A 23,241-nucleotide genomic window follows, 5' to 3' on the forward strand; every position below is an offset into this window, starting at 1 on the left:
AACTGTGTCCTACTCTCCCCTTCATATATAATTTATATACATATATATTCATATTCTGACATATCTCACCTATTTTCTCCCACTCCGTAGCTTGCCTTCTTATTCTCTTAATGGTGTCTTTTGATGACCTCTGTGGTTAAGTTTTGTGGTTAGGTTTTAAGAAATCCTTTTTTTTTTTTTTCATTTTGGCTGCGTTGGGTCTTCGTTGCTGCGCGTGGGCTTTCTCTAGTTGCGGTGAGTGGGGGCTACCCTTCATTGCGGTGCGCGGGCTTCTCATTGCGTTGGCTTCTCTTTGTTGCGGAGCATGGGCTCTAGGTGCACAGGCTTCAGTAGTTGTGGCGTGTGGGCTCAGTAGTTGTGGCTCACGGGCTTCGTTGCTCCGTGGCACGTGGGATCTTCCCGGACCAGGGCTCAAACTCGTGTTCCCTGCGTTGGCAGGCAGATTCTTAACCACTGTGCCACCAGGGAAGTCCCTATATATTCATTTTAAATTAATTTCTGTAGGTGGACATAAGGTAGAGATAGACTTTTTTTCCCCATGTGGATCTTCATTTGACCCAGGACCATTTATCACAAAGACAGTTCATTCTCCTCTTAATTGCAGTGGTACGTTTTTCATTAATCAGGTGACCACATATGTGTAGGTCTGTTTCTGGACCCTATTCTGTTCTCTCTATCCTTGCACCTTTGTAATGTTTTGATATTTGATATTCGGTAATGTAAGTCCTGAGGAAGAGGGTTTTTTTTGTTTTTTTGTTTTAAACAGGAGCTTTTTGAGCTCATATGGGAAGCTGATGGGAGGGATCTAGTTGAGAGTAAGGAGCTGAATACAAGACAGAGAGGATAATCTACACCTTAAGGTTTCTGAAAGACAATAGGAGCTGGGACCCAGGTGCTTGTGGAAGGATTAGTCTTTTATATTCATCCACTGATCCATTCAACAAAAATGTGTTGAATAGCCCCCGCGTGCCAGGCACAGGCGTACAGCAGTGCCAGGACAGATGAGGTCCCTGTTCGTATGGAGTTCCCATCCTAGCAGTGGGAGAAAGATAAACAAGTAGCCACACAAACAGTTGATTCAGGCAGCAGTAGGTACCTTAAGAACGTAAGCAGAGGACCCTGTGCTGGGGAGTGATGAAAGACTGCTCCAACTGGGCATCAAGGAAGACCTCTGGGGCTCAATGACATGTGAGTTAAGATCTGAACAAGAAGGAGACAGCCTCCGAGAGCTCAGTGAAGAACGTCCCAGACAGAGGAGACATATAGTGCAAAGGCCCTTTAGTCTAATGTAATCTTGTAGTGTCTGTGGAACAAGCAAAACAGACCAGTGTGGGTGGAGGGGGTGGAGCAGGGTGACCAAGTGATATCAGAAAACAAGGTAGAGACAGATCTGCCCAAGGAGGGTATCCGTTAGGGTTCGGCTGAACGTGGATTTTCCAACATGTGAGTTGGGTAGATTAGTTGTGGGTGGTGGGACTATGGGTGTGTGTGTTGGGGAAGGAGGGCATTCATCTTGTCTCCTTCTCTGTGAAGCTGCTCTCATATGTGCCCTCTCTCCCTGCAGCCTCCTGAATGATGCCAGCCCAAGGCTCCCTAACCTCCAGCCTGGCCCTCCTGGTGCTGCTGGGCACAGTCAGAGCAGGGCCTTTCTCTTCACGGTCCAATGTGACACTCGCAGCCCCACGGCCTCCTCCCCAGCCAGGAGGCCGCACACAACAGCCAGGAGGGGGAGGCCCTTCTTCTCAGCTCTATGAGCACACCGTGGAAGGAGGGGAGAAGCAAGTGGTATTCACCCACCGCATTAACCTGCCCAATTCAGGTAGCTGTGGCTGTCCCCCAGGCACTGAGCCCCCCGTCCCTGCTTCAGAGGTGCAGGCCCTGAGGGTCCGGCTGGAGATCCTGGAGGAGCTGGTGAAGGGGCTCAAGGAACAGTGCACTGGGGGATGTTGTCCTGCTGCTGCCCAGGCTGGCACAGGTGAGCGGATGATCCCAGGAAGGGGCACAGAAAAAGAGGAAGGTGGAGAAGTGGGTTAGGGTTGGGTGGGCATCGCTAGTCTATAAAGGACCTCGGTATGAATTAGAAAAAGGCATGCCTGCCCCCACCTTGGGGGCGGTGAGTGCGGCCTGGGAACAACTCTGAGAGAGGAGCCACATGACTAGATGTCAGCCCTCTCCTCCCCAGCGTATGTTAGGGCACTGGGAGGCCACATATACTGACAAGTTGCAGCTGGAAGCTAAGATGGCCTTAGGAAATGAGGCTGGCTCTGCTGGAGAAGCTGACTCAGAGGAGCACGATACAGGGTCAGCCACTCCCGCAGAGAGACTGAGGCCCACCTCTTGCTCTTACTCCAGGCCAGACGGACGTGCGGAGCCTCTGCAGTCTCCATGGCGTGTTTGACCTGAGCCGCTGTGCCTGCTCCTGCGAGCCAGGCTGGGGTGGGCCCACCTGCTCAGACCCCAAGGATGCCGCGGCGACCCCCTCCTCTCCCCCCTCAGCTTCCCGGTCCTGCCCAGATGACTGTAATGATCAGGGTCGCTGCGTCCGTGGTCGCTGCGTGTGCTTCCCTGGCTACACCGGCCCCAGCTGTAACTGGCCCTCCTGCCCGGGGGACTGCCACGGCCGCGGGCGCTGCGTGCAGGGCGTGTGCGTGTGCCGCGCGGGCTTCTCCGGGGCCGACTGCAGCCTGCGCTCCTGCCCTCGGGGCTGCAGCCAGAGGGGACGCTGCGAGAACGGGCGCTGCGTGTGCAACCCAGGCTACACTGGCGAGGACTGTGGGGTGAGGAGCTGCCCCCGAGGTTGCAGCCAGAAGGGGCGCTGCGAGGACGGGCGCTGCGTCTGTGACCCTGGCTACGCTGGCGAGGACTGCGGCTCTCGGAGCTGCCCGTGGGACTGTGGTGAGGGCGGGCGCTGTGTGGACGGCCGCTGCGTGTGCTGGCCCGGGTACGCGGGCGAAGACTGCAGCACGCGGACCTGCCCCCGCGACTGTCGGGGCCGAGGGCGCTGCGAGGAGGGCGAATGCATATGCGACCCAGGCTACAGCGGGGACGATTGCGGAGTGCGCAGCTGCCCGGGCGACTGCAACCAAAGGGGCCGCTGCGAGGACGGCCGCTGCGTGTGCTGGCCTGGGTACTCGGGGCCCGACTGCGGCGCCCGCGCTTGCCCGCGCGACTGTCGGGGCCACGGGCGCTGCGAGAACGGCGTGTGCGTGTGCAACGCGGGCTACAGCGGCGAGGACTGCAGTGTGCGCAGCTGTCCCGGGGACTGTCGCGGCCGGGGTCGTTGCGAGAGCGGCCGCTGCGTGTGTTGGCCCGGGTACACAGGCCGGGACTGCGGCACGCGCGCCTGCCCCGGAGACTGTCGCGGGCGCTGCGTGGACGGCCGCTGCGTGTGTAACCCGGGCTTCACAGGCGAGGACTGCGGGAGCCGACGGTGTCCCGGGGACTGCCGTGGTCGCGGCCGCTGCGAGGATGGCGTGTGCTTGTGCGACGTGGGCTACGAGGGCGAAGACTGCGGCGTGCGCAGCTGCCCCAGGGGTTGCCAAGGTCGCGGCCAGTGTCTGGAGGGGCGATGCGTGTGCGACGACGGCTACGAGGGTGAAGACTGCGGCGTGAGACGGTGCACGCGCGACTGCAGCCAGCGCGGCGTGTGCCAGGATGGTGTGTGCGCCTGTTGGGAGGGCTACACGGGCGAGGACTGCAGCCTCCGTACCTGCCCCTCCAACTGTCACCGGCGCGGCCGCTGTGAGGACGGGCGCTGCGTGTGCGACTCTGGTTACACCGGCCCCTACTGCGCCACCCGAACCTGCCCGGCGGACTGCCGGGGCCGGGGACGTTGTGTGCAGGGCGTGTGCGTGTGCCACGCGGGCTATAGCGGCGAGGACTGCGGGCAGGAAGGGCCTCCCGCCAGCGCCTGCCCCGGGGGCTGCGGGCCTCGGGAACTGTGCCGCGCAGGCCAGTGTGTATGCGTCGAGGGCTTCCGAGGCCCTGACTGCGCCATCCAGACGTGCCCCGGGGACTGCCGCGGTCGGGGAGAGTGTCGTGAGGGTAGCTGCATCTGCCAAGATGGCTATGCAGGGGAGGACTGCGGGGAAGGTGAGTGGGCAGCCTTTCCCAGTGGGAAAAGGGACTGGAAAACTGGAGCCAGTGGGAAAGCCTGAGTCTGAGGCCTAGGAGCCCAGAGAACTGGAGGAAGAGTGAAGGGGGGGGGGGGGACGTATATTGGGGTGGGGGGCGGGGCAGTCAGAGGAGCCAGGTAGCCACTGTCCACCAGGGGCTGCAGAACCGTGGGGGCACGCCTGCAGGCGGGACCTGCCTTCAGATCTCTGATGAGCAGATTGGGGGCCCCTTTAGTTGCTTTTAGGGAGATTTTGTGTTCCTGGAGATGGGCGGCAGTAAAGGAGACCCAAGGTCTGTTCTGGCCGCTGCCGGCTTTGCCCCACCCCCAGAGAGGAGTCAGAGCTTGGGTGGATCTCTCAGAGCGGCCCTGAGTAGGAGGGGCCTGTGAGGGGCCTGTGACGGTGGAGGTTGGCGTGCCTGGGGCTAAGCATCTTCTCATATCCTGTTCTCCTGGACAGAGGTGCCAGCCGTTGAGGGCCTGAGGATGCACCTCCTGGAGGAGACGATGGTTCGGACAGAGTGGACCCGGGCTCCTGGCAATGTGGATGCCTACGAAATTCAGTTCATCCCCACGGTGAGAGCCAAGCTCCAAGAGGGGGCTGAGTGGGCAGGACTGCGGGGAGGGGGCTCCCTCCTGCTCACCTCAAGCAGGAGTCCCAGGTAGCCAGTGGTTGCATCCAGCTGGCTGATTCCCGAAGCTGTTCTAAAGGCCTGCGCCTTCTGCCCCACACCCGGTGCAGAAGCCTTTGCAGCATTGGCCCACTGCTGCTGGAACATCTCTGGTGACCTTGAGCTCAGCCTTCCTGAGGCTGCCGACTCCACTTTTGTTCATCACTGTAGTCAGTTCTTTCTGTTATTGCTGGATCCAAATCTGCCCCATTCTAACATCCATCCATTGGCCCTAGCTGGGCCTTCGCCAGCCGTCAGAACGCGATTTTTCTTTCCCTGTGTCTTACACCATAGGCTTTCAAGTATTTGGAGACATCAGCCATCACGTCACCCTTCATTCCCTCCAGGCCAAATCCACTGGTTTCTTCTCCCCTTTTCTTAATGCTTTGTTCTCTGAATCCTTCACTTTTTGGTTTTCCTCCTCTAATACCTCCTGCTTTTTGTATGTGCCCCACCCCATCAAAATGTGGGAGCAAAGAGGACCCCAGTTGTTCCCCCGGTTCGTTCTGGCTACCCTGGCGCTTTTCTCAGAGTTGACATATATGAACTTGTGGTCAGTTCATAAATGACAAACTGTCAGTTATTTTGATCACATTTGATTTTTTTAAGTAACTTTTAATGATAAAAGTCATATAGGCTCAGTGTAGAAACTTTAAAAAATATAAACAAGGAAAAAAGAAAGAAGGAAGAAAAGAAAGAAGGAAAAAGGAAGACATTCAACTACATATTTTTTTTTTTTTTTTTGCGGTACGCGGGCCTCTCACTGTTGTGGCATCTCCCGTTGCGGACGGAGCACAGGCTCCGGACGCGCAGGCTCAGCGGCCATGGCTCATGGGCCCAGCCGCTCTGCGGCATGTGGGATCTTCCTGGACCAGGGCACGAACCCGTGTCCCCTGCATCGGCAGGCGGACTCTCAACCGCTGCGCCACCAGGGAAGCCCCATACTCTTTTTTTAAGCCTAAATATAAGCCTTTGCATTTGGCTCTCTTCAGTGTTTCATTTTTGCTTTGGGCCAACCTGTCTAGGCTGTTGCAATTATTTGAGTCTGTGAGCTGGTTCCCCTACCTCCGTGTCATCGGTGCATTGCAAAACCTCCTTTCTCTGTCTCCTTCCAACTCACTCTTAAAATATTTGGGGACACCCTAAGGACAAAGACCGTGGCCTGTCATTAGAGATTTCCCTTTATGCAGATTGGGCCTTTATGATGTGTTTGGTCTCCTAGTTTCAAATCATCTGACATTTCTACTGTCCAAATGTTTTCCCGCATCATCCCACAAATGCCATTGGTGGGTAGGCCATGTCATTCTCATCTCTACCCAGTCAGGACTCTGGAAAAATAAATAAGTCCCAGGGCCTAAACCTAGGAAGCCTCTAGGACAGAAGGGACAGCTCAGAGGTGCTGGCTGTCACCCCCACCCCAACTGGCCTAGTCATTCTAAGTCTTCTTATTATCCCCTCAAGCCCAGCGCCCTGCCGTGTTCTGTCTCTCCTTACCCCCTGGTAGGAGCAGAGGCAGAAATCCCTACTTTGCTGTACAACCAAGAGAGCTTGGATTTTTCTTCTGTTTAAAAAAAAATTATTTTCGGTTATAAAAATAATGTAATCACAAGACAAGAATTTGGCAACTAGAGAAAAAAAACAACCGTTGGCTTTCACACTAAAACAAGCACTGTTAACATTGTAAAGGGTTTCTCCCACTCTCTTCTGTGTGTATATTATTTGCATAGCTTTAATCTTGAGAGGGTAGGACTTTTAAACAGAACTTTTCTAAGGAACTTCAGGGAAAGAAGAAGTAAAATAAACACTTGAGATAGAAGGAGCTTACAGGGCAGCATCATCTCCCACTCTTAGTAAATATGAACTTATCCTTGGTGTTCTCAGGGGGTGCAGCCTCCCCGCTGCAGCCCTAGGCTTTCTCCCTCTCCGTGGGGCCAGGCTGGTGTTGAGCTGGCCGGGGTCCAGCTTGGCCATGCTCTTAGCTCATCTGCTCTGCTCTGGGTATGGGCCTCTGTCACATTCTGGGTTCTCTCTGAGCCAGGGTGTGGAAGATGCTCCCGTAAGATCGGTCCCCAGACTCCTCCCTTGGACTCCACATCAGCCTGTGCTACTGGCCCTCTGACTATGCTTTCTATGCTTTTTGTGGCTGGCCCCTAGAATTGTGCCTCTTGCCTTAGCCAGCACTCTCTATCCATTTCTGTTGGCACAGAGGACATTCAGTAGCTGGCTGTCCTCTGGCCACTGCCATCTTCCTAGAAGCCTCTCTCTACCTTATCCCCTCCCCTTTTCTAGAACCACTTCTCTCTCAAAGCCCAAACTCTACTATCCCTGGCTAAGGGACATGGCTAGTTGTTGGAATGATTTTCAGAACACAGAAGAGGAACATTCCTCCTTTCCCTGCATACGTGGCATTGTTCCTCTGACTCAGTGGTTCTCAAAGTGTGTTCCCTGGACCTACAGCATTAGCATCACCTGGAGCACTAGACATGCTAATTGTCAGACTCCACCCCCAGATCTACTGAGTCAGAAGCTCTAGGGGACAGAGCCCAGTAACCTGTGTTGTAACAAGCCCTCCAGGTGATTCTGGTGCACCCCAAGCCCAAGGACCACTAACTTAAGAAATGTTGCTATTTTGCAAAAGGCGAGGTCTTCTATGAATGTGAGAGAAAGCATGAAGAAACTGAGGGAGGTGAACCCCCGAACAGAACGACATTCAAGTATTCCCTGTCTGGGTGTATTCTGCAGCCTGGAAACTGGGGCTAAGCCACGTTTTCATTGGGACACAGGCCCTTGCAGCCTGAGAAAATTTGTTTGGTCTGGTCTGAAAAGCAGGGTGAGGATGAGGTAAGCTCCAGGGACCAGCCAAAGTGGAGTCGCCCACCTGGGGCCATGAGGTTGATATTGAGAATAGAGTTAGAATCTTGCCAAGGACATCAGTGAAGCAGCCAAAACTCTCACCAAGGGGCAGAACCAGCTGCTAGCATCTGGCTAGAGAGCCTGCATCAGACCAGACAGGTGGTGCTGAGAGATGTGGCTTAGACTGACAGTGGGACTTTTCAGGGGACTGTTCCCAAATGGGTCTCAGGAGGGACTACAAAGCGTTTAAAAGGTTCATGTAGGTGGTCTGAAGGGAGAAGGAGAACTCTGGGGGTGGGCTTCTCTTGCTGAAAGGACCAGACATCATCAGGGAGTACTCAAAGCGTGCGTGTGTGTGTGTATGTGTATTCGTGTGTGTGTGTGTGTGTGTGTGTGTGTGTGTGTGTGTGTTGGGGGAATAAGGGGACAGAGAATAAGTTCTGGAAAGGAGGAGAAGCACACAGGTCTTGAGTTGAGACCAGTCCAAGGCCTCCCAGGATGGGGTATCCTAGGGCAGAGTGAGTAGGAGAGGGATGGGGATCCTGTGTGCCCAGGAAAGCTTTTCAGCCAAGAGAACTCTGACAAAGCTTTACTTCATCCTGAACCCAGAAGGCTCTACGTGGACTCTCATCTGGTTTTATACTTTGGTATTTACTATGCTGATTTTCCCACAATTCTCTTGGTTTAGGAGAGTACCTTTTGAAATTTCCAATCCTACTTGGCTGAACGGAGGTGTCCCCATAACGGCCAACATAGCTAAACAGAACAGAACGTCTTTATTAGCTGTCCTAGATAGACAGCCCAGCGAAATGCTGGGCTGTTAGACTACTCACAAATGTCCATTCCTCCTGTTTCCGCAGTGGCTGGCACTCCAGGAGACCCTGCCTGGAGCAGGGGCTGGCAGATTTTCTATGGGGTCACCACAAATAATCATAATACTTTACATGAATACTTGAAGGAGGGTTGTTTTCTTACAGGCCTGTGCTACACATAGAGATTTGGGTTAGGGATCTAATAAAACTTAAGACGTGGCCACACATTTAGCTACTAGGGCATGAGCTATCTGAGGACAGGGATCATATCCTTTATCTTTATGTCTCCAGTGCCCAGATGATGCCAGGCACAAAATCAGGGAACATATTTGTGGAACTTTGAGCAGGTGGGCCTTGTTTTTGAGGGGCCTACAACCCTGCTGAGGATACAAGAAAAGTACCTGAAAGGAAATGTCGTGACGTGGGTCACAGGGGCAGGTGTCTGTGGGGAGGCTCAGGCTGGGGCAGCTGCTTGAAGGAGGAAGTGAGACTTGAAGTGGCATCCCTCATCTACTTCATCTGTTATGACAGGAACGCGCTTAGGAGAAGCCTCCTCAAGCCCAGGGAGTCAGGTTTGCTGGGGGGAAAGCCAGAAGAAGAGTCCTGGCAGGTGTCCGAATTCTGGCAGACAGCTGATGAACAGACTAAAAAGGTAGTGCCCATGAGAGGGGACTCTGAGGTCACACTGCCTGGGTTTAAATCCCTGCCACTTTCTTGGTGTTGGTGACCTTGGGCAAGCCACTTAATCCTTCTGTACCTCAGTTTCCTCATCTGTCCGTTGGGAATAATACGACCTCCCTCATCAGATTCTTGAGCAGATTAAGTGAGTTCATATCTATAAATCGCCTTGAATAGTACGTGGCATGGAGTAGGTGTTCTACGTGTGTTTGCCGATACCACCCACGCGCCAGCTGTATAGGGCCAAGTTCTACACAGTCCCATGTTGACCCTGCCTGGAACTGGAGAAAGGATAAGGGGGGTTGAGCGGCAGGGGTGAGAGTGGCAGCCCTGATCCACCTGGTGCTTTCTCTCTCGCAGACAGAGGGGCCGAGCCCCCCATTCACAGCACGGGTGCCCAGCTCTGCCTCAGCCTATGACCAGAGAGGACTGGCCCCCGGTCAGGAGTACCAGGTCACTGTCCGTGCCCTTCGAGGGACTAGCTGGGGCCCTCCTGCCTCCAAGACCATCACCACCAGTGAGAGCTGGGGCTGTGGGGTGGGGTCCTGGGTGGAGATCTGGATTTGAGAGGGGTGGCTGGGAATATGCCCTCCAAGAGGGCAGAGGGGAGGGATTGGCTGGGGGCAAGGCTCATAGAAGGAAAGCTGGTGACTGCAGATCCAGACTCCCACCTGATCCCTTCTCTCTCTGACCTGGCTAGTGATCGATGGCCCCCAGGACCTCCGAGTGGTGGCTGTGACGCCAACCACGCTGGAGCTCAACTGGCTGCGCCCCCAGGCCGAGGTGGACCAGTTCGTGGTGTCCTACGTCAGTGCCGGCAACCAGAGGGTGCGGCTAGAAGTGCCCTCTGAGGCAGACGGGACGCTGCTGACCGGCCTCATGCCAGGCGTAGAATACGTGGTGACCGTCACTGCCGAGCGGGGCCGGGCAGTAAGCTACCCGGCTTCTGTCAGGGCCAACACAGGTATGGCTGGCCAAGGGTTAGGGAAGTTTCTGAGCATAGCAGCCACTTCCTAGGGAGTCCACATGTCCGGCTCACAGGCTGCTCTGAACGCACTGACAGGGTGTGTGGCAGTCCCAAAGCACCTGCTGGGGGGCCTTGCTGTGCACCAAGGGCTCTGTGGAGATGGAGTTCTCAGGTGCTTGGAGTGCTGTAGGAAGGCTGTGGGCTGGAGTTTGGGAGGAGCTGCCTCATGGAGAGAAGCAGTAAATAGGAGATGCTGTCCGACCCACCCAGATGGGGGAGGTTCTGATCCAAACTTGGACACAGGGACAGCCCTTGAGCTCAGTCAGTGGTCAGATCTTGGAGAGATTGGAATTAGGCAGATTAGAGCTCAGCACTCCTGTTGACTCTAGGATTGGGGATTGGGGGACTTAGGTCTCAGCAGTAATTTTCCACTAACCCTCACGGTCTCTTAACAGATGCCTGGATCTTTCTTTTCTTTTCCTGTGACAGAGGGACGCCCACCTCGCTGTAGCTCGCAGTCTCTCCTCCCACGCCCCTTTCTCTCCTTCAGACACAGGGCCCCACCCGCTGGTTTCTTCTCTCTAGGGCACCAACAGTGGCGGGCTTGGAGGGCACGGGGTGAGGGAATCCTGGGACACTAACTCCTTTCTCTCGATTCTCTTTCCAGGTGGGGCTGGGGCACAGGAGGAGGCCTCTGGCTCCGGTGGGAGGGACGGTGGGAGGGACGGTGGGAGGAACTGCCACGGGGAAGAGTGCAGGGATTGGTCGGGGGCTGCCACTGACCGGCTCTCCCCCTCCCCCTTTTTCCGCCCCGGCAGCACCAGGCCACTACAGTCACCCGGAGGCGCACGCCCCAGCCCCGTCCCCCAGGCCCCGGCCCCGGCCGGTCCCGGCCCCGCGGCCCCCGCGCCCACCAGTCCCCCCTCGGCCCTCGCGGCCGGCGGAGGAGGGGGAGGCGGAGTCTCGGCCCGGGCCGAACCTTCACCAGCCCCCTCGGCGGGCGTGGGGCAACCTGACGGCCGAGCTGGGCCGCTTCCGCGGCACCGCGCAGGACCTGGAGCGCCACCTGCGGGCTCACGGCTACCCACTGCGGGCCAACCAGACCTACACGTCGGTGGCGCGCCACATCCACGAATATTTGCAGCGGCGTCGCCTGGCGGCGGCCATCCCCACCAGCTCCCCCGCACCCCCGGCCCGTCGCCCCCACCCCACCTCCAGCCCCGACTCGGGCACCTGGAAGCGGGACTCCAACCAGGGCACCTACGGCCTCTCGCCCGAAGGCGTCGACCGGGGGTCTGCTCCCCGCCACCCCAAGCCCGAGGTGCTGGGCAGTTCTGCCGACGGCGCACTACTCGTGTCCCTCGACGGGCTCCGCGGCCACTTCGAGCGAGTGGTGCTGCGCTGGCGGCCCCAGCCGCCCGCAGAGGGCCCCGGCGGGGAGCTGACCGTCCCGGGCACCACGCGCACCGTCAGCCTGCCAGATCTCAAGCCCGGCACCACCTACCACGTGGAGGTCCACGGGGTGCGGGCAGGGCAGACCTCCAAGTCCTACGCCTTCATCACAACCACAGGTAGTGTGGGTGGGGCCGCGGGACCACCCATCTCCTGCCCAGTCTCACCTGCCACTGGAGTCGGCATCCATGAGTTCCTCCCGCTGCCTCACTGCTCGGGCTGCCACCCCACCGCCCGCTCTGTCTTCAAGCCCTACCTGGTCCAGGCTCCAAGAGAACCCCCCCAACAAAGCGCACTTTCTCGTGTCCCTAGACGCCACCTCCACCCTCAGGGTCCTGGTGGATACCCAAGGTCAAGGAGACCTGTTCTTTGGGACTGATTTTCACTTGGGTTCCTAGGACACTTCTGCCAGGAATCCTGTTCTAGGCAACAGAAGGGGCATTTGGTGGGAGGGGCAGTGTCTGGAGCAGTTTGGGTCGGGTAGGGAGAGAAACCAGTGGTTCCCCACTCTGACTCACTGTGGTGAGAGTGGCTGAAGACTGTGGTCATGGTTACTATTTTCCACAATTTGGCCCCAACCTCAAAGGGACACATCGGAGCTGCTTGGAGGTGGCCTTGAAGCCATCAGGCAGCATGTGTGTGAGAGAGGTGAAACCACTGCTTCTTGAACTGCCTTTCCAACCTCCTGGCTCACTTCACACTTGTCTCTCCCACAGGAATGACGTCCTGGCTCGGGGAAGGGGCGCTCTGTGGCTGTCGTGGGGAGGGTTCTGGACCTCTTCTTCCCCCACAGGGCCCAGATGCCACCTGAGCTGGATGTCCACCCCCCCATCCCCTCTTCCCTCTCTTCTCACTACCTACTGTCTCTGTACCCTCCTCCCCTAACACCACCGTCTCCTCCTTTCTTCCAGGCTTGTCACTGCAGCACTATTGGAAGTCACGACCACCACCCAGTGGGGAAGGGGTTCCTGTGGGGAGGGACATGGCGGTCTGTCGGGGCTGGAGGTCACAGGAGCCTTGTGGGACGAGGGATGGCAGACTTTATTTCTTTTATTTATTACCTGCGGGCCTGTCTGTGCAGGACTGTGGTGCGCGTTTGGGACGATGAGGTGACCCAGGGGGTGATCCAGGAGCAGAAAAGGGAGGGTCTGTAGGCTCTTAGAGGCTAGAGGGCAGAGCCTGGGGGCCAGGGTTTCCTTTCTGACTCTCATACTCGGCTCTCCTGTTTTCCTCCCCCTGCTTCTTCCCAGGGTCCTCCCCCTCAGACCTCCTGGGGGCCACTGATGAGCCTCCGCCCTCAGGCCCTTCAACGACTCAAGGGGCTCAGGCCCCTGTCCTGCAGCAGCGACCCCAGGAGCTGGCAGAGTTGAGGGTGCTGGGCAGAGACAAGACAGGGCACCTCCGCGTGGCCTGGACCGCCCAGCCTGACACCTTTGCCCACTTCCAGCTGCGCCTACGGGTGCCCGAAGGGCCTGGGGCACATGAGGAACTACTGCCAGGGGATGCCCGTCAGGCTCTGGTGCCCTCACCCCCTCCTGGATCCCCCTATGAGTTGTCACTTCGTGGGGTGCCCCCCGGGGGCGAGCCCTCTGCCCCTCTCATCTACCAAGGCATTATGGGTACATCCTGGGTTCTGCTCAAGACCAATGTCCTGAGGTTGGGGGAGGGGCTGGGCCATTAGGATTTCAGAGGTGGGGTGGAGATTGAAGGGCAGGGCTGGTGTTTGGGTCAGGGTGGTAGGAGAAACAAGGAGAGAAAAGGAGTTGAGGGTTCAGAGGCAAGAGGGATGGAGGGGGTCTTAGCACAATGGTAGGGTGGGCCATGGAGGGGAGTACTCCAGGCAAAGTAGATGAGAGGACAAAAGTCAAAGGATGGGATGAGGATTCAAGGAGAGAGGCTGTTGGCCCCCTGGCTCTCCGCTTACAGCTTTCTTTGTGCAGAATCGCCCTGCCCCCACTTCCTGGTTACTCCTCTGCCCCAGCCCGCCCACTATGTCTCTCAGGGTGGGTGTGGGGAGGCGTCTGGCCCTGAGGATCCTGACCCTCAGCCCTCTCCTCCCTTTTCCTTCTCCCAAGCCCCTGCCATCCCCTCCCTGGACAGGCTAGGACAGTGGCGCTGCCCCTCACCCTGCGAGCCCAGCCTGCAGTGGACAGCACCCCATGGTCCCATTAGCCAGCTCTCCCTGCAACTCCAGATCAAGCTCACCACTGGGGAGAGGGCAGTAAGGGAGAGAGGAGTTCAGGTGGACCAAGGCGTCTTCAGACTGCTCTGAAACAGCAATGGCAAGGTTCTGAACTTTCAGGGAAAACCACAGGGGACCTGAAGCTCCCCCAGAGACCTTGGTGTGAAGAGGGACTGGGACCTTTGTGAGTGGGGAGGCAGTTATCGCAAGGGCAGAGCCAAAGCTCTCACTCCAGAGCAGAGAATTGGGAGAAATGCCCACCTTCTTAGAAAAGCTGGTCCCGGAGAACAGAGAGCGGGGAATGGAGGCCTCTGGGAAGGGAGCTGTCCAGGATGGAGTGAGCCAGTGGGCAGAGGAGAGGGAAGGAGCCTGGGGACAAGGCAGTGCTTGAGCCCACGTGCTTTGCTTTGCCCCACACCCCAGACAGGGATGGGGAGAAGCCTGGGCAGCCCTTGGCCCCGCCACGCCTGGGCAAGCTGACGGTGACGGACATGACTTCCAACTCCCTGCTTCTGCACTGGACAGTCCCTGAGGGCGAGTTTGACTCCTTCGTGATCCAATACAAAGACAGGGACAGGCCCCAGGTGGTGCCTGTAGAGGGACCCCAGCGCTCAGCCCTCATCTCCAACCTGGACATCGGCCGCAAGTACAAATTCGTCCTGTACGGGCTCGTGGGCAAGAAGAGGCATGGCCCCCTGGTGGCTGAAGCCAAGATCTGTAAGTGAGAGGGGTCACACACACCCCTGCCTCTGCCCTCTGCACAGTCCTGAAGGGGGTCTGCCCAGTGCTTCAGCAAGTCCAGGAAGGCTCCCTGGAGAAGGTGGTGCCGGAGATGAATCCTGAAGGGAAAATTGTGGTGGTCAGGCAGGGAGGTTGAGGAGGGTAGAGCAAACAGAGGGAGAGTGAGGCAGGAGAGAGTGTGGCCCTGTAAGAGAATCAAAGCCTCTTTCCTCTGGGCGAGGGGCAGGGCACCTGGCAGCTGAGGGCACTGATCTCACTGATCTCATGTGTCCGACTGAGTCACTTGGACCTCATCTGAGGACCCTAGGGGGCCGCGAAAGGGCCTTACGTGAGAGAGTGACATAATTCAATTTTTCTCTTACAAATAACACTGAGGCTACTGCAGAGGATAGCCGGAGAAGGCAGTCCTATTCCCTGAGGCGAGGGGCAACAGACGTGAGGAGCAGTGCAGCGGGGGACACTTAGTTAAACATCTTTCGAGCATTCGTTAAGTGTCAAATGTGTTCAAGATGTTCTAAGTGTGTCATAAGCAGCCCTGTGAGGCATGCTCCTTTCGCAGATGAGGAGAACTGAGGCGCAGAGAGGGCAAGGTCACTCAAGCAGAAAGCGATGGGGCCACAGGGTCATCCTGCTGCCCTCATGGGCCTGGAGAGCAGAGGAAAGGCCTGAAGAGGGGGTGTGGGTATCCCAACAGGCAGAAGCCGGGGGGCAGGGAGAAGAGACATGGCCACTGGCACCCTGGAGATGGCTAACACTCAGGGCAAGAGCAGAGGAAGGGGTGCCTGCAGGGTGAACTGGGGAGAGGGATGCCAAAATGAAGGGCGCAGTCAGACATGTCAGATTCCGTAAGAGTGATTCAAGGCTACAGAGTGTCCACAGAACTTAGCAATGGCGAGGTCACCACTCACCCTGGTGAGAGCGGCTGGTGGAGGGTGGAGCTGGGTTGAGAGGGTGAGGTAGGTGAGGACATGACTACAAGCAGTATAGACGTCTCCTTCTGGAATTTGGGCTGGGACTAGAGAGCAGAGAGGGAGGGTGGAGGCTGGAGGGTGACGTAGCTGAGTGGAGGAGCTTGTGTAAATGCACATGGCACAGCCCAGGGAGGGAGGGTAGGAAAGGAGGAAGTGGGGCCCAGAGCGCAGGTGTGGGGGGCTCTCCCACGTAAGAATGCGCCAAGGACCAAGCTTCCCTCTCTTGGAGAAGAAAGCAGCTAGTTGTGAGGCCTGGAAACGGTAGAGGCTGTCCTGGCAGACTTCCCTGGCCGTGGAGATGTGGAAGGGGCTGGCTGGGCTCCCTTCTCTCTGAAGCCCTTTCCAGGCTGCAGAACGAGTCAGGGCCACACTAGTCCATACGGTGCTTTTGTGCCCCATCAAAGAAAGCACCCCTTCTTCCAGGTGGGCATAGCCCTTTGCCAGGGTTGGCAAGCAGAGCACTGGCTGGATTTCAGCCCCTCAGTGCTCCCTCCACCATGCACCTTTTGTGTAGTGAACAGCCTGTACAACCTCACACGGCATCCCCAGGTGGGAGATGGGTTCCTTCTTATCCTTTGACCTGTGTCCCTCCCTTCCCTCTACCTGCTCTTTCTAGTGCCTCAGACGGATTCCAGCTCAGTGACTCCACCTCGCCTGGGAAAGCTGTGGGTGACAGATCCCACCCCAGATTCGCTGCACCTCTCCTGGACTGTCCCTGAGGGCCAGTTTGACTCCTTCGTGGTCCAGTACAGGGACAGGGATGGACGGCCCCAGGTGGTGCCCGTGGAAGCCCCCGAGCGCTCGGTCATTGTCTCCCCGCTGGACCCTGACCACAAGTACAGATTCACTCTGTTTGGGATTGCCAACAAGAAGCGGCATGGCCCCCTCACGGCCGATGGCACCACTGGTGAGTAGCGGCCACCTAAGCCCCCATGGGACCCCTCCCAGTCTCCCGCATGCTTGCCCCCAGCCAGGAACCAGCTGGGGCCTCCCAGCGAGATGGCTGACTCCGAATCCTGGCCCGGCTTTTGGGCTCAGGGCCAGCCAGCCTCCCCCGCACTGCTGGGACCCTTTCATCCTGTTCAGCTGCTCCCCAAGGCCCAGAAGGTGTGTCATACCCTGGTTGCGTCAGATTTCTCAGAGTTCATCACTCGTGCTAATTGCGTAGAGACTCCCACAGGTGTGACAACCTGTCCAAACCCCAGGCCCCAATCCTGGGGTTCTGCCAACTCAGCCCTGCTTGGATCCTCTTATTTACAGCCCCGGAGAAGAGAGAGGAGCCCCGCCACCCAGAGTCCCCCGAGCAGCCCCTGCTGGGGGAGCTGACAGTGACTGGCAGCGCCCCAGACTCCCTGCGCCTGTCCTGGACGGTGGCCCAGGGCGCTTTTGACTCCTTCATGGTCCAGTACAAGGATGCGCAGGGGCGGGCCCAGGCAGTGCCCATCAGGGGGCATGAGAATGAGGTCACCGTTCCCGGCCTGGAGTCTGACCGGAAGTATAAGATGAACCTCTACGGGCTTCATGGCAGGCAGCGCGTGGGGCCTGTGTCCGTGGTGGCCACCACAGGTGAGTCAGGGCTGCACGGGGCTCCCTCCCTGGCCAACCCCCAGCCCTGTGAGCAGGACCTGACCCGGGATCCTTCACACTTCCCTCCACCTTCTCTTTCTCGGCTCCAGTTCTGCCAAACCTTCACAGTCTACTTCCCGACATCCCAGGACTTTGCATCCAGCCGCCAGCCCCTGACCAAACTTTCTTGGCCCTGCTTCTCCATCTCCAAGAACAGACCCCATTTCCCACATTCTGAACACTGGGAATCACCCCTTCGTCCCAGGCTGTCCTCCCCGTGGATGTCCTCAGCCCCTGTGTTCTTTCCCCGCGGTCTTTGCTGGCCTTCTTCCCCTGGCTCAGGTTGTGGTCATTTCTGAGCTTCTGTTGCCTGCTGCCCACACCCTCCCGCCATAGCTGCTCTGTTCAGAGCTGGCAAATCCAGGGGACATGAGCTCCATGTTTCCCCAGCCTCCTCCCAGCCCCCTGACTCCCTGACTCCCAGCCAGCTTGGAGCAGGGCAAAGGGCTCACTTTCAGCCCCCCTGCCCTGCATTCCTCCATGAGCCCAGCCTCCCCCATCCAGCACCATTTCCATGGCTGTGTAGCATCGCGGTTGGGAGCATGGGCTCTAGAGCCAACTGCCTGGATTTTAATCCTAGCTCTGGGATCTTGTGCAAGTTACTGAACCTCTCTGGGCCTCAGCTTTCTCATCTGTTAAATGGGGATGATAATGGTAACAGCTTCACAGAGCTGTTAGAATTAAATGAGTTAATATACATATGGCACCTAGAACAGTGCCTGGCACATCGAAACTGCCATTGAAGAGTGAGCTACTATTTCTCCCTGACCCTCTCGCTTCCCAGGATCCTTTTTCTCTCCTCACCTCCCCACCTTCCCCATCCTTGCCTGGGTTATCATTCTTGCCTGCTGCCTCCTCAATCTCCTGTCTCCTTAGCAGTCCCCCGTGGACCGTGGAGTGAGTCACAGAAGGGCTGGCTTCCCTGTGCCAGTCTCCCCGCCCCATGGAGCCTCAGCAAAGACCTAGCTGCTGCAGACGGTGGGCAGATGCCTCGGGGCTGTGACTCTAGCCCAGGCCGGGGAAGAGCACGGCCCTCCACAGCCCCCAGCGCCATCCGCAACATCTCCCCCGCCCACGCCCCGCTCCCGCTCTTGTCTGAAGTGGAGGGAGAGGCAGGGTTGCCCTGGGAAGCCTTAGCGGAGCACATCCCATTTCCTGTCCTGGTCAGTGGAGCTGAAAGGGAGGAACACAGTGGGAAGAAGCCTTACTGCCCCCTCGCTCTCCTGTGGTCAGCACTGTCCATGAACACAGCAGAGAAGCATCCCTCAGAGTTCCCTCTCTTCCCATCTCGTCTCCTTTCTCAGATGTGAGAGGTGGCCGCCTACCCCCACGGTGCAGTCGTCCAGCACTGACGAGGTTTAGGGGCCTGTCTCAGCCCTGTCTCCTTTGATGAGTTACTGAATGGCTAATACAAAGGCTACAGGAACCCCTAAGCTGACAGCTTGAAGAGTATATTTGCCAAATGTACTTTATTGTCACGATTAACATCACCACAAAGCACATCACCTGTAAAGTCTAATCTCTTCTCTCAGCCCCGCAGGAAGGCGTGGATGAGACCCCCAGCCCCACAGAGCCCAGCACAGAGGCACCAGAGCCCCCCGAGGAGCCCCTCCTGGGGGAGCTGACGGTGATAGGATCCTCCCCGGACTCGCTGAGCCTCTCCTGGACCGTCCCCCAGGGCCACTTCGACTCTTTCACCGTCCAGTACAGAGACAGGGATGGGCAGCCCAAGGTGATGCGGGTGCCTGGGCACCAGGACGGGGTCACCATCTCGGGCCTGGAGCCAGACCACAAGTACAAGATGAACCTGTACGGCTTCCATGACAGCCAGCGCGTGGGCCCCGTCTCTGTCATCGCGGTGACAAGTGAGTGGATGGTGGAAGCCCCAGGGTGGGACCTCGTGGGAGGATCACCCTCTCTCAGGTGATGGGTGAGTGGGGTGCAGGAAGCCCCTCTACTCGAGGCTGAGCCATGGTGCCCTGTGTGCCTCCTCCAGGCTCCCTGAGGACCAGTGTGTCCCCCTGGGCAGAGAAGGGCCTCTGTGAGCCATGCTGGTGGCTGCCCTGGTCCCCCACAGCTGACCCTGGAGGCTCCAGGCATGTTTATGAGATGTCAGCTAAGCAGGACCACCCAGCCCCAAGGACGGGCTTCTCTGAACTGACTTCAGGGCCCGGAGCTGGGGCCAAGCCTTGGGGGGAGACCCAAGGACATCATCTGGGACCCTGCCTCACCCTCTCTGTGTCTCTCCTTCTCAGCTACAGAGGAAGACACCCCCAGCTCCACAGAACCCAGCACAGAGGCCTCGGAGGCCCCCGAGGAGCCCCTCCTGGGGGAGCTGACGGTGACAGGATCCTCCCCGGACTCGCTGAGCCTCTCCTGGACCGTCCCCCAGGGCCACTTCGACTCCTTCACCGTCCAGTACAAGGGCAGGGACGGGCCCCAGGTGGTGCGTGTCGGGGGCGAGGAGAGTGAGGTGACCGCTGGGGGCCTGGAGCCCGGGCGCAAGTACAAGATGCACCTGTACGGCCTGCACGGGGGGCGGCGTGTGGGCCCTGTGTCCACCGTGGGCGTGACCGGTGAGTGAGGCTGGGGGCTTGTTTGTTTTCCTCCCACCAGTGGCCCCCAGCCTCCCTGTGGCATTGCCCTCCCTTGCCTTCCCCACCTGCCTGGGGAAGACCTAGAAAGAACAGCTCACGGGGGACTGGGCTACAACCAGCTGCGCGACTTTGAGCAAGTCTTTAACTTTCTGTGCCTGTTTCCTCAGCTGTAAAATGGGGATAGTGACACCTACCTCACAGAACCGTTGTGAGATTAAATGAGTTAACAGACCTAAGAAAGGGTCTGGCACCAAGTAAACATGCTGGCAATGTTTGCTGCTATGGTTACTACATTTGTCCTTAGCCTGGGGTCTGCTCTGTCCCCTTTGGCTGGTTCAGCTTAGATATTCAGAATGTCCATGAGACATTGCCCTCTGCACCAGTGCAGCTGGAAACTTTCTTTACTGCTCATCCAGTGAGTGGTTATAGCAAGGAAGAATGTCCCTTCCACCTGGGTACAGGGCCACTCAGCCACCACAGAGGACCAGCCTGGGCACCTACTCTCCAGAGCCCCAGCGTGAGGGGCCAGATCACAGACAGGCCTCTGGGGCCCTCCTGCTAATCTGCCCAGCTTGGCCCCAGCAAGGGGCATCTCTTTAATATAAAGGGGAAGATTTTAAAAAGCAGAGAAACAGGTTTCCAGAGCATGGTTTCTGTACTTCTCAAAGGGACTTGGTTGGCTTAGTTTCCAGAAGCTTCCACTCCCGATTTCTTTTCTTTCTTTAGTCAGCACAGAGAGTAGGGAGAGGGGAACTCCTCCCTGAGGTACTGTCCTGCAGGCCTGAAGTAGCAGGATGGAGGCTCATGCCAGGCCCAGAAAATGTGGCCGAGGTTTTTCCTGGAGCCACCCTCAGTCCATCCATCTGTCCGGGACAGCCACACTGGTCCCTGGGTAAGGATGGACAGTGTCGGGCACTGACTGAGGCGGTGCAGTAGAGGAAAACCGAATCTTGGAATCAGAGAAACTGAGTTCCCACTCCTGGCTTCTCAGTTCTTAGCTGTGCGATGGCGCTCATCATCCGAGCAGGAAGGTAATAGGCAGCTGGAGCCCGCTGAGCTGACCCAGGGCCGGTCCCTGGCACACAGCGCGTGGTGAACCGTTGCTAGGAGAAGAACTAGCATGCAGCTTTAGAAACATGGCTAACTTGGGAAAGGATTATGCCAAATGCAGCATAGGGCCTGCGGTACTCATGGGTAGCTATCATTCCACCTTTCCCAGTTAAGCCAAACCACCAATGATAAGGCTTGATGGTGAGGGACAGTTTCTCTCTCTCACGGAAAGAAGTACAGAGACGCAGGAAACGGATGCTAAAGGAACCAGCAGAGCTAGAAGGCAAATGAAATGAAACACAACGCACGCGTGGCCTGGCACCTGTACCTGGGAGAAGCTTAGTACGTGATGGTTGTTCTGGCCCGCCTTCAGCTGCCTGCATCCCCGCCCTCCCCACTCAGACTTATTGCTATCCTCCTGAGGCCTCATCTCCAGCCTGGCCACACCACACGGCTGGTGGGATCTTAGTTCCCCGGCCAGGGATTGAACCCGTGCCCCCTACAGTGGAAGCGTGGAGCCCTAACCACTGGACCACCAGGGAAGTCCCATGCCAGTCTGTTTTTTTGTTTGTTTGTTTTTGTGGTACGCGGGCCTCTCACCATTGTGGCCTCTCCCGCAGCGGAGCATAGGCTCCAGACGCGCAGGCCCAGCAGCCATGGCTCACAGGCCCAGCTGCTCCGCGGCATGTGGGATCCTCCCAGACCGGGTCACGAACCCGTGTCCCCTGCATGGGCAGGCGGACTCTCAACCACTGCGCAACCAGGGAGCCCCCAGCCTGTTTTTAAAGCAGGTTTTATCAGTACAGAGCCTAGTCTTGTCCTCCCACAGGAGCCAGAGAAACAAGCTCTTGGGAAGCCCACTCACCCAGCTACCCCTCTGCCAGTTGCCTCTTGGGACCACCTTCCAGGCTGGTCACTAATGAGCAGGGCTTCCCAGACTCAGCTCATTCTGGGGCAGTGGGGACCAGCAGGTCCTGAGCTCGGCCTTTTCCAGACGTGCAGACCATTCATTCATTTAACAAACATTTGTGGAGCACCCACTGGGTGCCAGTGCTGGGGACACAGCAGCGAACAAGGCAAAGCTCCTGCTGAGAGCTCACATTCTGTCAGAGGGAGACAGGCACCAAATTGCACAAATATGTCAGTGAGACCGTATGTGACAGTGACAAGAGCTGGGGAGAAAAGCAAAGCCCAGTAGGTGAGATGGTGAGTGGGCGGGAAGCAGGCAGGAAAGGGCCTCCCTGAGAAAAGGACCTGCAGGAGGGAGAGGACAAGCCACGCAGGCCTCTGGGGAAGAGCATCCGGAGCAGAGGGAAGGTGCCTGAATGTCTGTGGACCAGTGAGGAATGTTTTGGAATGGGGAGGGTGATGTGAGAGATAAACAGGTGGGGCCTTGGAGGTCATTGTAAGGACCTGGTTTTTTCTCTGAGTGAGATGGAAGCCATTGCAGGAACAGACTCTGACTAATGTGTTAACAGTGGGGAACAGAGCAAAGGCGATGAGGGTGGAGGAGGGAGGGGATTTAGGAGACTGTGCTATAGTCCAGTAAGAGCACGTGTGCTTAGAGATGGTGGTGGTGGAGCTGGGGAGGGGGAAGGGGGTCAGCTTCTGAGGGTAATGCGGACAGGATTTCCTCGCAGGCCGGCCGAGGGGTGGAAGAGAGGACTCAGGGATGACTGGGCGAATGAAGCTGTGGTTTTGCTGAGGTGGGAAAGCTGGGGAGGGAGCAGGTGTGGCAGCAGCCCCTGAGCTCGGTTTTGGACTTGTTGAGTTTGAGACATCAGTTAGGCACCCAAGGAAGATGCTGAGCAAACACAAGTCTGGGGGTCAGCAGGGAGGTCTGGATGGGAGGTCTTTGGAGCCAGAGATGCACAGATGGAACTTCAGCCACTTTCCCAGGATCTCAGTGGTGGCTGACACCCCTCCCCGCAAGCACAGCCCCGGATTCTGGCAGGGATTTAGTGAAGGGTTGTTGGCCAGACAGATGTCGCCAATCAGTGTAGTCTTACATCAGAACCACCCGGTGGGCACCACAAAAACAACACACATAATTACTACAAGGGGAAGAGGGGCTTTTCCTAACAGCCTCCCACCATCTCTGTCTCAGCTCCACAACCAGAAGAGACTCCCACAGCCACCGAGCGCCCCCGGAAGCCACGCCTCGGGGAGCTGACAGTGACAGATGTGACCCCAAGCTCCGTGGGCCTTGCATGGACAGTCCCTGAGGGCCAGTTTGACTCCTTCGTGGTCCAGTACAAGGACAGGGATGGGCAGCCCCAGGCAGTGCCTGTGGCCGCAGACCAGCGAGAGGCCACTGTCCCCGGCCTGGAGCCTGCACGCAAATACAAGATGAACTTCTACGGGCTACATGGTGGACAGCGCGTGGGCCCCCTCTCTGTGGTAGCCATGACTGGTGAGTGAGCGTGGGTAAAGGTAGTTCCCATCCCTGGTTACCCGGGGCCACCCCCTCCCCTAGCCTCTCTCTCAGGTCCTGCCTCAGTGGCCCCTGCAGGTCCTCCCCAGTCTA

General features: G+C 57.6%; 1 protein-coding gene across 1 annotated transcript in view; it reads left to right on the plus strand.

The window, feature by feature from the left end:
• Positions 1-1,575: 1,575 nt before the first annotated feature.
• The window catches only part of TNXB (tenascin XB), a 52,796-nt gene continuing 31,130 nt past the window's right edge, over positions 1,576-23,241 (plus strand). Inside the window, 12 exon segments of the mRNA XM_065884671.1 lie at positions 1,576-1,975; positions 2,353-4,092; positions 4,575-4,690; positions 9,489-9,645; positions 9,829-10,092; positions 12,798-13,166; positions 14,153-14,446; positions 16,058-16,348; positions 16,702-17,007; positions 18,600-18,932; positions 19,323-19,643; positions 22,822-23,127. Coding sequence (XP_065740743.1) covers positions 1,576-1,975; positions 2,353-4,092; positions 4,575-4,690; positions 9,489-9,645; positions 9,829-10,092; positions 12,798-13,166; positions 14,153-14,446; positions 16,058-16,348; positions 16,702-17,007; positions 18,600-18,932; positions 19,323-19,643; positions 22,822-23,127 — 4,897 coding nt within the window.

This window comes from Phocoena phocoena, chromosome 10, assembly GCF_963924675.1.
Source record: "Phocoena phocoena chromosome 10, mPhoPho1.1, whole genome shotgun sequence".
NCBI lineage: Eukaryota > Metazoa > Chordata > Mammalia > Artiodactyla > Phocoenidae > Phocoena > Phocoena phocoena.